The sequence below is a fragment of the Panthera uncia genome, assembly GCF_023721935.1.
Source record: "Panthera uncia isolate 11264 chromosome D3 unlocalized genomic scaffold, Puncia_PCG_1.0 HiC_scaffold_8, whole genome shotgun sequence".
NCBI classification, from domain to species: domain Eukaryota; kingdom Metazoa; phylum Chordata; class Mammalia; order Carnivora; family Felidae; genus Panthera; species Panthera uncia.
Window position 1 is genome coordinate 47,778,152 of NW_026057586.1, and position 18,037 is coordinate 47,796,188.

At 44.5% G+C, this 18,037-nt stretch overlaps 1 protein-coding gene across 2 annotated transcripts in view; it reads left to right on the plus strand.

The window, feature by feature from the left end:
• Positions 1 to 18,037, plus strand: part of TMEM241 (transmembrane protein 241) — a 116,559-nt gene that overhangs the window by 36,717 nt on the left and 61,805 nt on the right. For both annotated transcript variants that reach the window (XM_049620366.1, XM_049620367.1), the window contains exons 5-9: positions 3,531 to 3,608; positions 12,992 to 13,017; positions 14,800 to 14,851; positions 16,689 to 16,737; positions 17,624 to 17,669. In XM_049620366.1, coding sequence (XP_049476323.1) covers positions 3,531 to 3,608; positions 12,992 to 13,017; positions 14,800 to 14,851; positions 16,689 to 16,737; positions 17,624 to 17,669 — 251 coding nt within the window. The remainder of the gene's footprint in view (positions 1 to 3,530; positions 3,609 to 12,991; positions 13,018 to 14,799; positions 14,852 to 16,688; positions 16,738 to 17,623; positions 17,670 to 18,037) is intronic.

An 18,037-nucleotide genomic window follows, 5' to 3' on the forward strand; every position in this document is an offset into this window, starting at 1 on the left:
ATTTTTTAAACCCTTTTTAAAAATTTTAACTCCAGTGTGGTTAACATATAGTGTTGTATTAGTTTCAGATGTACAATATAGTGATTCAACACTTCCGTACATCACCTGGTGCTCATCATGACAAGTGCCCTCTTTAACCCCTGTCACCTATTTCATCCAACCCCCCACCCACTCCCTTGGTAACCATCAGTGTGTTCTCTGTAATTAAGAGGTTACTTTTTGGTTTATCTCTCTCTCCCTCTTTTTCCCCTTTTGTTTCTGTTTTTTTCTTTTTTTGAAGATTTATTTATTTTGAATGAGAGAGAGTGAGTGAGCAGGGGAGGGGCAGAGAGAGAGAATCCCGAGCAGGCTCCTCCCTGATGTAGGGCTCTATTTCATTTACCGTGAAATCATGACCCTGAGCTGAAATCAAGAGTTGGACCCTTAACCGACTGTGCCACCCAGGTGCCCCCCTCCGTTTGTTTTGTTTCTTAAATTCTACATGTGAGTGAAATCATATGGTATTTGTCTTTCTGTGACTGACTTATTTCACTTAGCATAATAATCTCTAGGTCCATTCATGTCATTGCAAATGGGAAGATCTCATTCTTCTTTATGGCTGAGTAATGTTCATCACTTATTATATATATGTATACACATATATGTATATATATACCACATCTTCTTTTTAAAATTAAATTTTTTTAATGTTTATTTTTGAGACAGAGAGAGACAGAGCATGAAGGGGGGAGGGTCAGAGAGAGAGGGAGACACAGAATCCAAAGTAGGCCCCAGGCTCCAAGCTGTCAGCACAGAGCTTGATGCGAGGCTTGAACTCACGAACTATGAGATCATGACCTGAGCTGAAGTCTGATGCTTAACTGACTGAGCCACCCAGGCACCCCCACCACATCTTCTTTATCCGTTCATCTATCAATGGATACTTGTGCTGCTTCCATAATTTGGCCATGGCAAATAATGCTACAATAATCATAGGGGTGCATATATTCTTTCAAATTAGTGTTTTAATATTCTTTGGGTAAATAGCCAGTAGTGTGATTGCTGGATCATAGGTAGTTCTATTTTTAACTTTTTGAGGAACTTCTGTACTGTTTTCCATAGTGGCTACACCAGTTTGCATTCCCACCAACAATGCACAAGGGTTCCTTTTTTTCCACATCCTCACCAACATTTGTTGTTTCTTGTGTTGTTGAGTTTAACCATTCTGACAGGTGTGAGATGATATTCCATTGTAGTTTTGGTTTGTATTTCCCTGATGGTAAGTGATGTTGAGCATCTTGTCATGTGTCTGATGGCCATCTGGATGTATTCTTTGGAGAAATGCCTGTTCATGTCTCCTGCCCATTTTCTAACTGGATTATTTGTTCAAATAAAGTATGATATTTTATTATCCATTTATTTATTTTTATAAAGTATGATTTTAAAAGGAAAAAACAATTTGAGTTGCACTTTTAATGAAAGATAAATCAGTAGAAAATGTTAAAAAGGCAGGAAAATGTAAGGCAAGAACTCCAAAAGAATAAAAAACAGTGCAAGTTAGAACAAAGTACTAAAATAGGGAAGAGCTACAAAGTTTTAAAAACAAGGTAAAAATATATCCTCCAAAAAGATAAAGAACAGATCCATCTGGAAGTAGGCGAGTGACGTGATCTTAAGTGGGTCCTCTAAGCTGGAACAGTTTCCCAGCTCAGGGTCCTCTGTCTAGGCTGCTGAGAGTGGGCTGTCTGTTAATACTGACCACTTTTTGTGTAGTGCTCCCGAACCACTCCTCTATCCTTTACCTACTCGTTTCTGTCATTCCTCCCAAGTGCTCCAGGTCGTAGAAATTGCTATCCCCATACAGAGAAGCAAACTAAGGTTTGGATAAGTGCCTTGCTCCACTAGCCCCTTCTGATGCCAAAACCCATGTATATGCTTGATCTTTTTCACTTTTCAAGAAATATTGACATCAATACATCACAATGTATTGTTGTCATCAACAACAGAGACAATAACAAAATCCCACACCCTTTAATCCTTCTCACTCACCATGTCAAGATTACCCATCAGATTCGGAGAGACTGACATTCTTAGCAAACAGCTCAGCAATAGTAAATGTGCAGTGGGTGCTCTGTTTACCTTAATAACCCTCTGGAGTGTTAGGGATTTTTTTTTTGTTTTTTTTTTTTTAAGTTTATTTATTTATTTTGAGAAGAGAAAGAGACTGAGTGCATGTGCGAGCAAGGGAGCGGGCAGAGACATAGAGGGAGAGAGAGAATCCTAAGCAGGCTCAGTGCTGTCAGCACCGAACCTGACACAGGCTCCATCTCACAAACCATGAGATCATGACCTGAGCTGAAAATCAAGAGTTGGGCACTCAACTGACTGAGCCACCCAGGCACCCATGGAGTGTTAAGGTTTTTTTTGTTTTTTTTTGTTTTTTTTTCATCTCTTCTCCTTTCCCTCACTTTTTTTTTGGGTGCAAATTTGATCCCAGTCATTCAAATATTTACCTCAGTTCAGTCTCCTAAATATCTCCTTAATGTGAACACTTTTCTCCTTTTTCACTGCCACTGCTAAGTTCAGGCCGCCATCTTGCCATTCCTTGTATTAATTTCCCATGACTCCTGTAACAAATTACCACATATCGGGTGGCTTAAAACAGCAGAAACTTGTTGTCTCCAGCTGTAGAGAATATCAGCGTTATTGTGCCGAAATCCTGGTGTGTCTGCAGGGCCCCACTGCCCTCCAGAGGCTCTACGGGACGATCCACTTCTCGCCTCCTCCAGCTTCTGTTGGCTGCTGGCATTTCTTGGCTTGTGTCCCATCACTCCAGTCTCCGCCTCTGTGGTCACATGGCCTCCTCCTCCGTGTGTGTCAAATCTCTTTCTCTTACAAATATATGTGTTTGCATTTGGGGCCTACCCAGATAATTTGGGGCAAACTCCCCATCTCAAGATTCTTAATTTAATCACAATTGCAAAGACCCCTTTTTGCCATGTTAGGTGACATTCACAGGTCCCAGGGATTAGGGTGTGACTGTCTTTCGGGGGGCCATTTTTCAGTCTGCCACACCCCAAGACTTTTGCAACCATCTCTGCCTTCTGTCCTCTACTGGGAGCCCAAGTTCCTTTAAACACACAGATCAAATCATGTCATTCCCTTGAAACTCTTCAGCGGCCACTTGGCTCTTGGCAGGGTTCTGACACTCTGCTGAGTAAGTGCGCCTTTTTGTGTATTCCATCAGAGCTCTTACCTCGATAGGGACAGTCTTCCTATCACGTATCCACCTTGTACGTGGGATGTTTTTCCTGTGACACACAGTAGGTGCTTAATAAATATGTGTTGAGCCTCTACATCCACCTCGCCAAGAATAATACTCCAACAGAGAGCACTAATCCACGCAGAAGAGTTTTTGCTGGAGAGGATCATATATGTGAATGCCAAAAGTTCCCACGGATCTTTATTTTTAAGCAGAAACCAAGTATTATGTAATTAAGGGATCAAAGAAAACATTTTCATGCTTATTACATTATTCTGTTTTCTTTCAGGCCATTCCTGTGTTTCTTACTTTGCATAATGTAGCTGAAGTTATCATCTGTGGGCACCAGAAGTGTTTTCGGAAAGAGGTAAATGATAATGCAAAATGCTAGTCTCGCTTCCCTTGCTTTAAATTTCAGAGATGAACTCTTTTTTTTTTTTTTTTTTTTTTAATGGCCCAAATTAGTGTCTACCTTTTCCTGCCATCTGTTTCCTGTCAGTGGTCAAGACTGCCTGGCAGTCATCACTAATTTCAAGCATCGTGTATTTGACATCTCTTCAGTTCACTGTGCATGTGTGGGAATGCTTGATCTGAATGGCACTCAGCTGCAGGTCAGGGCAGAGCAAGCACCTTGGGATATGAGGAGGAATTTACTGTGGGCTGAGGAATGGGGGCGGGGGTCCTTATTCCCACCCACAATGAACCCCAGGGGCCATAGGGAAACATATTGCAGAGATTCACGTAGGGTGCTGGGAGCATTACCTCCCCCCCCCCCCCCCCCCGGGGGAAATCCCCTTTCTTCCCAAGCCCAGCTCTGCCTCACACCAGCTCAAGCAAGTGTCTTTGCTTTCTGTGCCTCTACTGGGGAAAAGGGGACACTAACGACACCTGGCTCATACAGTTGTTGGGAGGACGCAGCGAGGCACATGTGTTAAGTATTTCTGAAAGTTTCTGGCACCTAGTAGGTATTTATTAATGTTATTAGTGGCAGTTTTAATTTGGTCCTCTTTTGGGAGCTCTTTTTTCTAACATCTGCCCATTTGAGATGGTTTCATATAAAAATGTGGAACTTTCCAACCAGAGAGGCTAGTTGGCCATTCAGGCAGCTCACTTCTTACGGGTGTGTGGGAGAGAGAGGCATCCTTCCCATGGCCGAGGCCACTCCATACACCTGTGCACCCTGTCATTCCCATCTGCTGCTTGCGGGCAGCTCCATGGACTACCTCCTTATCCTGGATAGCTGACCTCTCTCTGTCTCTGCTGGCTGACTTTCCTCAACCAGTGGACACACTCAGTGCTCTCAGTCCACCAAGGATGGAGTGGGCCCTGGGAGACCCGCCAACACTAACCCAGCTCTGAAAGGCTGTGTTTCTAAAACCAACACTGGATGCCAACGCCGGCGTGCTCTCTTGCCTGTGCACCCCTCCACCTCCGCCCCACCGCATCCTTGCCCTCCCCCAGCACAGTGTGTGAGGGAGGGAGGGAGGGTCAGGTTCGGAGCTGTTCATGGCCTCGTGCCCTTCTCACCCCCAACCTGCTCCGGCTTCTGCCCCCACCATTCCCCTGGAGTTGCTTAGGCTGAAGTCACCAATGGCTGCGTTTATGCGACTTCCGTTGGCCTTGTACACCATTCACCAGGTTCACTAACGACACCTTTCCTTGAGTCTCTTGGCCCCCTTGACCTGTTGGTTCTCTTTCCCGGTCTCTGGCTCTTCCTTCTCCCTTTCTTTCGTCTGCCCTTCAGGGTCTCCCAAGGCTCTGTGTCAGGAGCCCTTTGCTCCCATGCACACTCTCTGGATAGTCTCATCCACACCCATGGCAGCGCCCCCGCTCCATTCACTGTGACTCCTGTGTCCCATCTCCAGCCCAGGCCTCTCTCTTGAGCTCAGATCCCCATGGCCTGCTGCCTCTAGCTGTCTGCCCAGCTGTTTCCTGGGCATCTGAAATGCAAAGGGACCAAACCGGAACTGCTGTTTTCCTAACCTGCTTCCTACTTGGCGATCCCATGATCCTGATCATCACCACCCAAGTCAGAAATATAGGGATTCTTAAAGTCCTGGTTTGGTCATCTTCCCCCCACCCCTCCACCACACCTTGTTTCTGAATCTGTCCCCTCCTTTCCATTCCCACTGCTGCTGTCACCTTGGTCAGATGCTCATCTGTTTTTCAGGGCTATCTGGCTAGGGGCCAAATGACATCTTGCTCCCCCAAGCCCTTGGGCAGCCAAGTAGGGCCTGGGTTGAGCAGACCTGGCTTGGACTGTCTTTGCGTTGTGTGTGTGCCGTCGCCTGCCATCGCCTGCCATCGCCTGCCAGGTGTGCAGTAGTGCCTGGCTGCCTTCCCTGCCTCTGCCTCTGCCTCTCCCCCTGCCTCTCCCCCTCACCTTCCTCCACACTGCACGCAAGTGACCTTCTGATACAGATCCGATCACGTGCCCATGTACTTGGGGACTACGCATGACCTACACAGAGGCATGTAAAGCTTGTCACCACCAGGATACCATCTACCTCTAGGGTTTTAGAAAATCCAGCCACAACCAAACTTCTCATGTTTCCTAGACCATGTCGTGATGTTTTCTTTCTTGTGATCTGTCAGAGAACCTCTTCAACACCATCTCATTTATTCTAAATACGTGCCCACTGTGCCAGGCTGAGTCTATAGTAGTGAGGAAGAGCCATGGCCCTACCATTCTGGGCTCCTCGTACGTAGCATCAACCGAGAAGGGAAGACACTAGACAAATCATTACACCCACCTGCTGGATTGTACGGCCCGAGAGGCCACTCTAGGGAAGTGACATTTAAACACAGACAAAGGCTGAACAGGAGTTCAACAGGTGGGGCAAGGGGAGGGCTCCCAGGAAGAGGAGCCATCTGATGCAAAAGGCCAGATGTAGGAAGGGATTTGGCCAGTGAGGCTGGAGCTTGACAAGAAAGAGAGGGTGGCTTAGGATGAGACTGGAGACAGGACAAGACTTTGAGGCTGGGCTAGGAATGTGGGGTTTATGCTGAGCGCAGTGAATGGCCAGGGTTGGGTGTGAAAGGCCCGAGGGACCGATCAGATTTACAGCGTTGAAAGCTCATTCAGCTGTCTATGGAGGAGAAAGGACTGCAGGAGGTGAGAGGGGACCCTGTGGTGACTCTCGAAGTCTCACGAGGGAGGCTCTCAGTATTTTAGGCTGGTCTGCATGCAGTTGGAGCCTTCCCTGACACCTCAAGGAGTGTGAGCACCTCTCTCTGACTTTATACCTCTCACCCCATCTGGCAATTTCCGTATTTCATCAATTACATGCTGCTTTTTTTTTCATGTTAAAAAATACTACTGGAGCACCTGGGTGGCTTAGTCAGTTAAGTGTCCGATCTTGATGTCGGCTCAGGTCATGATCTCACGGTTCATGAGTTCGAGCCTGGCATCGGGTTCTGTGCTGACATTGTGGAGTCTGCTTGGGATTCTCTCTCTCTCTCTCTCTCTCTCTCTCTCTCTCTCTCTCCCCCCCCCCCCCCGCCCCATCCCCTGCTTGCACCTTCTCTCTCAAAATAAATAAACTTTTAAAAAAGTATTCACTACCTATAGTTAGGACGCTTTTACTATCAATGGCCTGCCATGGTCAAATGCTTTCTTTCTTGATAGTATATAAAAGAATGGGGAATTTTACAATCAGTGGCATCTGAGGTTCAATGAAACGCAGTAGGAGTTTCCCTGGGTCTCTGCCTGCTTTCTCAGAATCCCCCTTGGCAGGGACCACGTGTTCTCTGCAAAGCCCCGAAGTCCAGCCCCAGAATTGCCAAGCTGAATATTCACTAGCCAGTCACTGAGGTTGAGAAACTCACCAAGAGCTGCTCAGGTTCTGGGAGACTGACTCATGCTTCTTATCTTCAAAGTGGACACCTTTGTTGTGAATTGAAAATGAAGATTCATCTGGTCTAGGGAAGAGATCCAGGCATTTCTACAAGGTATTTCTTCCTGGTGGACAAGTCTGATCACATAGTCAAGGCTGCACGTAAGAAACAGGGTTAGAGAGTCCTCAGGGGTATCATCATCAGGCAAAAACCAGGGACCAGACTTCCAGGCTGAGAGGAAGAAACTGGATAAACGCCAAAATATTTTGAATCTTCATCTCCATTTCATCACTAACACTAAACAGCATTCTTTCTTTTTTAAAAAATTTCAATTCCAGTATAGTTAACATACAGTGTTATATTAGTTTCAGGTGTACAATACAGTGATTCAACAATTCCATACATACATCTCCCGGTGCTCATCACAAGTGTACTCTTAATCCCCCTCATCCATTTCACCCATTCCTCCACCCACATCCCCTCTGGTAACCATCTGTTTGTTCTCTATAGTTAAGAGTCTGTTTTTGGCTGTACCTCTTTTTTTTTTTTTTTAATATTTGTTTGTTTTGTTTCTTAACTTCCACATATGAGTGAAATCATATGGTGTTTGTCTTTCTCTGACTGACTGACTGACTGACTGCACTTAGATTATACCCTCTAGGTCCATCCATGTTGTTGCAAATGGACAGATTTCATTCTTTTTTATGGCTGAATAATATTTCATTGTATATGTATATGCCACATCTTCTTTAAAATTTTTTTAAAGTTTATTTATTTTCAGGGGCACCTGGGTAGCTTAGTCGGTTGAGAATCCGACTTTGGCTCAGGTCATGGTCTCATGGCTTGTGAGTTCGAGCCCTGCGTCGGGCTCTGTGCTGACAGCCCAAAGCCTGGAGCCTGCTTTGGATTCTGTGTCTCCCTGTCTTTCTGCTCTTACCCTGCTCATTCTCTCTCTCTCTCTCAAAATAAATAAACATTAATAAATTTTTTTAAGTTTATTTATTTTGAGACAGAGAAAGAGCATGAATTGGGTAGGAGTAGAGAGAGAGGGAGAGAGAGAATCCCAAATAGGCTCTGCACTGACTGTCAGCGCAGAGCCCAACTCGGGGTTTGAACCCACAAACTGTGAGATCATGACCTGAGCCGAAACCAAGAGTTGGATGTTTAACCAACTGAGCCACCCAGGTGCCTCAATATGCCACATCTTCTTTATACATTCATCTGTTGGGACACTTAGGTTGCTTCTATAATTTGGCTATTGTAAATAGTGCTGCAATAAACATAGGGGTGCATATATCTTTTCAAGTTAGTGTTTTTGTATTCTTTGGGTAAATACCCACTGGTGAAATTACTGGATCATAGAATAATTCTATCTTTAACTTTTTGAGGAACCTCCGTATTGTTTTCCACAGTGGCTGCACCAGTTTGCATTCCCACCGGCAGCGCATGAGGGCTTCTTTTTCTCCACATCCTCGTCAACACTTGTTGTTTCTTGTGTTGTTGATCTTAGCCATTCTGACTAGTGTAAGCTGATATCTCATTGTAGTTTTGATTTGCATTTCCCTGATGATGAGCAATGTTGAGCATCTTTTCATGTGTCTGTTGGCCATCTGGATGTCTTCTTTGGAGAAATGTCTGTTCATGTCTTCTGCCCATTTTTAATTGGATTATTTGTTTCTTGGTGTTGAGTTATATAAGTTCTTTATATATTTTAGATACTACTCCTGTATCACATATGTCATTTGCAAATATCTTCCTCCATTCAGTAGCTTGTCTTTTAGGTTTATTGATTGTTTTCTTTATAAACAACATTTCTTGTCAGGGCAAATTAGGAAACAATTGCGTGGATTACATACGTATTTAGTTATTTAAAAAAAACCCTTTATTTTGGGGCTCCTGGGTGGCTCATTTGGTTAAGTGTACAACTCTTTATTTTGGCTCAGGTCATGATCTCATGGTTTGTGAGATTGAGCCCCATGTCGAGCTCTGTGCTGACAGCACATAGCCTACTTGGGATTCTCTCTCTTCCTCTCTCTCTGCCCCTTCTCTGCTTGCACACACACATTCTCTCTCTCAAAATAAGTAAACATTAAAAAATATTTTTAAAACCTTCATTTCCTTTATCAGTGGAATAAACTATAATAAATTGTAGAACACGCAGAGGAAAAATGTCCCAGAAATCAAGTGTGATCCTACTTCATAGAGGATACTACTCTATTCTTTCAGACTTTTTTTCTAGGCACATATATAGACATACTTACATAAATGATATACTATCCTATTTTCCTGATCAATTTGTCAGGAATCTCTATTTGTGTCCTCATTCCACTTACATGGAACATGATGTGTTGGCAAGTACCTGTGTGTAAACTTGTAGGTGATTTCTAGTAGGTTGGCATTAAAAGCTGCTCTGTGATGAGTATTGCTGTGATATTTTCTCAATATGATTCACTTTCCTGATCATTTAGCCTGGAGCCTCAACAAAGTGACCAGATATTACCAGGAACACGGCTGTATATGACATCTCTTAGACTTAACCTATGACTCACATTGAGGCCTCTTTTGTCCATTCTGTGTCAGGTTTCACCAGACTCAACTCCGGAAAGGAAGGTTGGCCTCCTCATGACCTTGTTCCCAGGTTATGAGAATATACTCCATCTGTAACTGTGGTTCATTGTCACCATCCCTGTTTTTTTGTGCATGCATGCGCAAACACACACACACAGCTTGACGTTTATAAGGTAACGTGTGGCTTGTGGAAATAGTCTTGCTACCTTGCAGATATAGTTGTCACAGTTGAATATTACAATATTGCTACTCATTCTTTTGGTTGTTCAACATTTATTAAGTGTATACTCTATATCAGACATTTGGCTATGGAGATATAGAGGACACATTGGTCACCCTCACAAAACTCAGCTAAATGGAAGAACCAACGTGTAAACACACTCTGTGATGCCCATAGAATGTCATATGGGCTGAAACGGGTGTGGAGGGACCAGAGGTGACCACTGGTAAGTCTATTTGGAAGGGTCAGGGGTGAGATTTGAACCCAGTCACACAGATGGTAGGAATTTTCAAAGTGCAGGGATAAAGGGCACTCCAGTCAGGCAGAGGAAGCAGCAAATGAAGGTAGTGGTTTGAAAGGGCCGGTGGGATGCCACCGCAGGACTGGCGGGCTGGCTGTGGCAGAATAGCATCATAAAAGGTCAGCCTCTGGAGCTAGATCACCCAAACCCAAACCCTGTGACCTTGGACAACTTAGCTAATTTCTCAGTGCCTTGGTGTCCGCATCTGTAGCATATAACTTGAGACTTAATTAACCCAAAATGAAATAAGCCAATGGCTGTAGAGGGCTTAGAACAACACCGGCCCAAAGTAGGTAGCCCTCATGGTAATTTAGCTGACCCCCGGTTATGTTAGCTATTTATTGTTATTTTTGGTGGTATGCCTTTTGAGAAGTTATACTGACCCATTCAGAACACTGAGGTATCACGAGGACTTATCACCGGGTGACTTTGGGACTGAGGAGCCTCAGAAGATGAACACCCTGACATCAACTCCTCAGTTGTTTTCAGAGCCCTAGGAGACGGGGCTCAATAATGCATTTATTGCTTATTTTAATATCCATATCTCAGGTTCTGGCTCCTCTGGCCAGAGGTGTTTATTTATTAAAAAATTTGTTTTAATGTTTATTTTTGAGAGAGAGAGCACACATGAGTGGAGAAGGGGTAGAGACAGAGGGAGACAGGAGATCTGAGGCAGGCCCCACATTGTCAGCGCAGAGCCTGATGTGGGGCTCTAATTCACAGAACCGCGAGATCATGACCTGAGCCAAAGTCAGACATTTAACTGCCTGAGCCACCCAGGTGCCCCAAGACATGTTTAAAATAAAATAAAACAAGCAGTCTCTCTTCTGAGAAATGGGTGAACTGTTTCAAGCACTGTATTGATTTGCTGCCCTGTGTCGGAAGCCCCTAGACAGACACTTGCTGGGTGAACATGTTTACTATTCATGGAAGAGCTGGGACGTGTTTTTTGTCCCTGTCTTATTGCTACTTTCCTGCCAAACTGTTGAGATGTTGATTACATTTGGTTCTTTTAATGACACATTTCCCTACTGAAGAGATAAGTGTCCCCACCAGGTGGCAGTAGAGTCAAGGTTGGCGTGGCCAGCTGAGGCAGGTTCGGCACACAGATGCAAGCCACTCCTTTGCATACAAACAAGATCTATTTATTAAAACAGTACAAACTGGGTTATTTAGTAATGCATGAAAACTGAAGATAGCCTTCATAGCAAAACATGCTTCCTTGTCAGTGGTTCACGTTAAAAAGAAAATTGAGATATGATTGACATATAACATTATATTAGTTTCAGGTGTACAATATACTGGCTGGATATTTGTATGTATTGCAAAATGATCACAATAAGTCTAGTTAACATGCATCACCATAGGTAGTTATAAAATTTTTTTTCTTGTGATAAGTACTTTCAGGATCTACTCTCAGCAACTTTCAGATCTACAATACGGTATTAGTAACTATGGTCACCATGTTGTACGTTACATCCCCAAGACTTATTTCTTTTATAACTGGAAGTTTGTACCTTTTGAGTGCTTTAATTTTAACAGACTTAAAAAAAAAATCGTTTATTTATTCTTGAGAGAGAGGAAGAGAGAAACACAGAGAGAAAAAAACGCAAGTGGGGGAGGGGCAAAGGGGAAGGGGTTAGAGAATCTGAAGCGGGCTCTGTGCTGACAGCGGAGAGCCCGATGTGGGGCTCAAACTCATGAATTGTGAGATCGTGCCCTGAGCCGAAGTTGGATGCTTAACTGACTGAGCCACCCAGGCACCCCGAGTGCTTCATTTTTAAACAATATGTTCATACTTCACTTTCCCTGAACTAGAGTAATAAAAACTACAGTTTGTCCTCAACTAGCAAAGTAATCCTTTTGAAATGACCAGAATTAATCTGTCATTTCCTCTATCAAATATAGAAAAATCTATGCTTTTCCTTGCTAGAACTTTTTTCTTGAGTGCAAAGGACTAATTCCCTTTAGATGACTAATAAAAAGGAGAGGCTAAAGGTAGAGTCTGCATTAGAATTTCCTCATTTCAGAGAGCTTTAAATGCCAATTTCCCCAGTCTGCCCTTTCTCTCTTTTTGGGGGCGGTGGGGGGAGTTAACTGTTCTTTCTCCATTTTCATGTTTCTTCACTTATACATCATCCCCGAGGATTTATAACACTGCCCAGAGTCAGAGCCGGATTAATGAAAGGAAAATATAAGGAGATAGATTGGAACAGAAGTTGAACAAGAGCTTAATTTCTCTTCTTACACAGGTCACATCAATTTCTCTCTTTTTTCTTGGTGTGTAAGATATTTGAAGGCTTAGCCCTGGCATCATTTTGGGGTTTTGTGAGTAAACATAATTCCAGTGGTGAGGGTAGTAAAACTGCACACCCAGAGTGCTTTGCCCAGATGATTCAACTCTGGACCTCTGAGTCATTCTTCATGTGGTCCAAGCAGAAAAAGCCCCAAGAAATACTGAGGTGCAGCAAATGCTTAAGGCCCCGATAAGCTTACTCAAAACTTATTTGCCTCTGGATCTAAATATTTCCTCTTAGGGGCGCCTGGGTGGCTTAGTCGGTTAAGCGTCCAACTTTGGCTCAGGTCATAATCTCGTGGTTCATGGGTTTGAGCCCCATGTCGGGCTCTATGCTGACAGCTCAGGGCCTGGAGCCCGCTTCGGATTCTGTGTCTCCTTGCTCTCTGCCCCTCCCGCACTCATGCTCAATCTCTCTCTGTCTTCAATAATGAATAAACCTTAAAAACAATTAAAAATAAAATATTTTCTTTTAAGGGGAAAAAGAATTTTTAAATAGTAACTAGAAGTCTCTTTATTTTCATACAGAAAACTTCTCCTGCAAAGATCTGTAGGTAAGTTTTAAAAAACCCCAAAAACCCACAGCCCTCTAAAATAGAAGATTTAACCTAATTTTAACTGTTGATGATAAACTGTTGCAGATTCCTATTTGAGAGTGGACAGAATTTATTATGTACGCTTATATACCCCTATTTTGTGTCTTATTCTAAATTTTACTCTTTCTCTCTTTGTGTATTTTTTCCCTGAAATATTCTGTTCCTAAGGGGAAAATAACGTGTGCTAGATTTCAGCTGCTGTCGCCCAAACCTTCACTAAGAGTTGTGCACTGCTGATGGGAGAAGTAAAATGGAAAACATGGGAATGACTTAAAATTTGAAAAATATTTGTTTGCAACTTAATGGGTTTTTATGATTCCTGTGGTGGAAAAGTGCTGGCTGCAAGGCCAGGGATCTGAGTCGTCGTCTTGGGCCATGGCAAAGTGACTCAGGGCAGACTTCACAGCCCTCTGTGCCTCATCGCCTCGGCTGGAACACGAACCGGGCTGGACCCTCAGGCGGTCTCTGTGCCTCCAGTGTGATAACTGCCTTGTTCTCTAGCTGCTTCCGGCTTCCTCTACAATAGCCACGAAGCTCATTCCTGAAGATAGGAAACTAACAGACACACGGATTTAGGACTTTTTGTTTTGCTTTTATTATAGGCTGCTACTTGGAAAAAAAATAACAGCAACACTGTCAGGACTCATTCTCTTGTTTAAAAGATTAGCAGGTGTGAAAGAGAGGCATTAAAACCCACTAATACCTGATATATTAAGGTATTGCTCAAGGCCCGGTTTGGTGGGAAAACCAGGTGCTGTCTCACACCTGGCTGGCCCCCATCTTCTCTCAGCCCCAAGGGGCTGTCTAACACTCACTGCCTGTGGATGGGGAAGGATCCTATATTCTATAAAGTCTTCTACTATAGGTAGACACCCAGTCCATTAGAGTTCTTTTCTCCTTCCACCTGCCTCATCCTATGTGGTCCCAGAAACCCTTCCGACAGCCTCCCTCCACTCACCACACCCTTTGCCTCTGAGTGCCTCGGTAATCTGGTGCCTTGGAGTCTTCTTGAAGCCATTTGTGTGCCTTCTTAAGAGTTGGCAAGGCTTTAGGATGGGGATGGGCTAGAGTGGAGGACCTTCCTGTGACTTAGGATGTTCCCTGTCATCCTGACCTTCCCAGGGTTGTGAGGTCCCAGCTCTGAGGAGTCCTCTGTACCGGTTCCCCTGCCTCGGTCCAGCCGGCCATGCGGGGCGGGTTATGCATATTTGGCAGGAATGCCGTCTGAGTGACGTTGGGTCCTTTCAGGATGTCATATCAGGAGGCACATGATGTACATCTGTCCTCTCATTGGAGATGTTAAGTTTGATCACTTGGCGAAGGTGCTGCACCCAAGGTTTTAATGTGCTTTCTTTTGCCCAAGTGCTATAACTACAGCCTGACTGCCCAGTTTTCCACTAGTGTATTTTTGGGCATCTGCAGTTTGAAAAAAATCTCCTTTTATTATCTATTTCACCGGCATCCTGTTTTTCTCCAGTGAGCCAGCTGTGGTTTTACAAATGCCTGTGTCTGGGGAAAGGCCAGCTGAGCACCGGGGAAGAAACTGTCTGGTCACCAGTGGAGCACATGGTTGACAACTCCCTACTGGGGTTCTCAGAGGAGGGACGGGGGAACGGGGCTTGGTCTCACAGGGTCTTGGCCTCATCCGTGCTCCACTCGATGTGTTTCAATCTCCACGGTCTCTGGGAAACACTTTGATGTTGGAAAGTGAAGCTGCCTGTTTTATCTCCCTTTGCACAGTGCCCTCTTCCTCCTGGCTGCTGCAGGATGCCTCCCCTTCAACGACTCCCAGGTCAGTTCAAGTGCATTCATTTTGCCTTCCAAGTGTCTTTTACTCTCTGAAGCCTGCATGTATGAGCAGAACTTTCTAGTCCTTCCTTCTAGAATCAGAAGAACCCTAGTCTGTACAAATGCATTTCAAAGCTTCCGGGCCAGGTACCTCTTGGCCAGGTTAACATCTTTTCCTCAGGCTATTGCCTTCTCCCCAAGGCTGTGGCAATGCAGCGGGGCTCTGGCCTGTGGGTGCTGTGGTGGGTGCAGTCTGCCCTCTGTAGGTGCTTGGAGGACCCACAAGCCAGTGCCCAAGTTGTCTTAGCCTCATGCATTGAAGCAAAGTTGATTTTCCCCCTCAGCCAAGGGCCTCATCTGTAGAGTGATTTTCACTTTGTTATCCTGAGTTTTTCTTTATTAGGCACTGAGGACCCACCCCTACCCCCCAGTACTGTCATCTCATTAGTGGGTCTCTTTTCTTTCTTTTCTCCCCCAGCAATTATTAAGTCCCCATCAAGTGTCAGGCATTGAGCCAGGCTCTGGGGACACAAAGAAGAATTGTCCTCATCCAGGCAGAGTCTAGACAGAGCGAAGGGGAGGGGGACAGATAATAAACAGATAATTACAACAGGGAGGCCAGAGCTCTGTCCTGGGGAGATACGGGATGTTGTGAGGCACCTAAGAAGACTCAGGGACCCAGAAAGGAGGAATAGCTAACAATTATAGGGAGCTATCTATGTGCCAGGCTCTGTGCCAATGTTTTACAAGTCTTATTTTATTTAAAATCTCAGTGTTATGAGGAAAGGGACTATTATTATCTCCGCTACAGAGCTAAAGAATAATGAGGCCCCAGAGCACCTGGGTGGCTCAGTCAGTTGAGCGTTCAGCTCTTGATTTTGACTTGGGTCATGATCTCACAGTTTGTGAGTTCACACCCCGCATTGGGCTCTGTGCTGACAGTGAGGAGCCTGCTTGGGATTCTCTGTCTTCCTCTCTCTCTTCCCCTCCCCACTTATGCTCTCTTTTTCTCAAAAATAAATAAATATTTTAAAAAGAAAAGAATAATGAGGCCCCAAAGGTCCCCAGCTAATGAATAAGTGGGGATTTTAGAACTGATACCAGATGTATCTGGTATGATAGCCCTACTCTGCTATCGGACCGAAATCTTGAAGGGTGAGGAGGAGTTGGGTGGGAGAACAAAGCAGGTGTGGGCACAGTCCTGGAGCTGTCCTGAGTATTCTGTGATTCAAATTTAGTGAGCACATCTTATGTGCATGCCCCTGTGCCAATTCCTGCCCTGCGGGAATTTACAGTCTAGTGGATGGTAGAGAAAGAGACAGGTGACAAGTGAAATAGAGCATGTCAGATGAGATAAGCTTCTGTGGAGAAAAATAAGGAAGGGAAGAAGAGAGGGAGTGCCCCCCCCCAAGTTGGTGGAGGGGGAGCATTCATGCTTGGGGAAGTGCAAATTCTTTCCCTGGAGGGGGTACAGTAGATAGGACTGGGCTTGTCACAGAGATCCTTGGGTGTCATGAGTTTGAAGTTAATCCTAAAGTCCCTGGGGGACTAGTGAATGATTTTAAGCCATAGGCAACACCATTGGATTAGCCTTTTAGAGACAGTGTGAGGACAGTGTGGAGAATGGGGCAAGGGGTGCTGGAGACAAAGAGCCCTGTTAGGAAGATTTTATAAGCAACCAGCTGAGAAATGAGGACGGACTGGCCCAAGACCCCGAGAGTCCTGTTGTGGAACCCTGGCTTGGCACTGTGCATCCGTTATTTAGGGTTTCCAAGTGCTATGCTGGATCCTGTTTGTCTATACTTACAGCCGCTTTTTTTTTTTTTAATCCTGTGTTACAGTTTGATCCAGATGGATATTTCTGGGCTGTAATTCACTTATTCTGTGTAGGTAAGTTTTAAAAGAATGCTCACTTAAATAATTGAGGCTTATTATTTAGACCTTATCATATATGTCCACTTTTCAGTGACTCTGAGCAATAGGAAGATTAAAGACCAGGTGTCCATGGGAATCTACCCCCAAAACCACGAGCACACTTTACACACTGTATGTATGTTCGCCAATTTGACAATAAATTATATTAAAAATAAAAATTAAAAAAAAGACCAGGTGTCAGGATTAAAATTACATGGGCATTTTCTGATCTGATTTTCCTGTTTTGGAGTTTTCTTCAAATATTTTCATTTCTGATATAGTCTCCTCTTTTTCTCGACAAACATTAATTAACTCACCATAGCTCGGGCCCCACTTGCTCAAGTCTACTTGCGACATGCCGGTTGGTGTTCTCAAAAAGTGGTGAGGGAGATCCAGAAGTTTGGGTCAGAAACACCCTCTTTCAGCAGTATACCCCAAGAAAAGCAAGGGAGGGAAATCAAAAGGCTGTCTGACTTTATTTCAAATCATACGCTCAGTGTTTCCTGTCCGCTGTCGTGGAGGGAAAGCAGTGCCCTGACTTTGTTACACACAGTTCAGAGATCCAGTGTTTCTTTCTCCTGGGCACCCTGCAAAGGAAGCCGAAAGCTTCCTGTTAATTGTCTCCTTCTGGTGATCACGAGCCTTCCTGGCCCAGCACTCTTCTGTACTGAACTTTTATCACAGGGATTGTGGCTTTCACATCCTGGAGCCCTCCAGTGTTGTTGTCGCCCCCTGTCGGCTGTGGATGTCCCTTGTGGGAAGGGCGGCCCTTGTCCATGTGGGTTTCATGCTTCCCTGGAATTGGCTGCAGCCCTTTATGCAGAATGCCCTGTGCCAGTAACACCCATTGCTTTGTTTTCAGGGGCTTATAAGATATTGCAGAAGTCCTGGAAACCCAATGCGTTAAGGTAAACTTTAAAATTTTTTTAAAGTTTATTTTATTTTTTTTTTGAGAGAGATAGAGAGCAAGCAGGGGAGGGGCAGAGAGAGAGGGAGGCAGAATCCCAAGCAGGCTCCACACTGTCAGCACAGAGCCCCAAGGGGGTCGGAACCCACAAACCGTGAGATCATGACCTGAGCTGAAATCAAGAATTGGACACTCAACTGATTGCACCACCCAGGCAACGCTAAAGTAAAATTTAATTAATTCATTTATTTTTATTATTTTTTTTAATGCTTATTTATTTTTGAGAGAGATAGAGACAGAGTGTGAGCTGGGGAGGGCCAGAGAGAGGGGGAGACATAGAGTCTGAAGCAGGCTCTACAGAGCTCGATG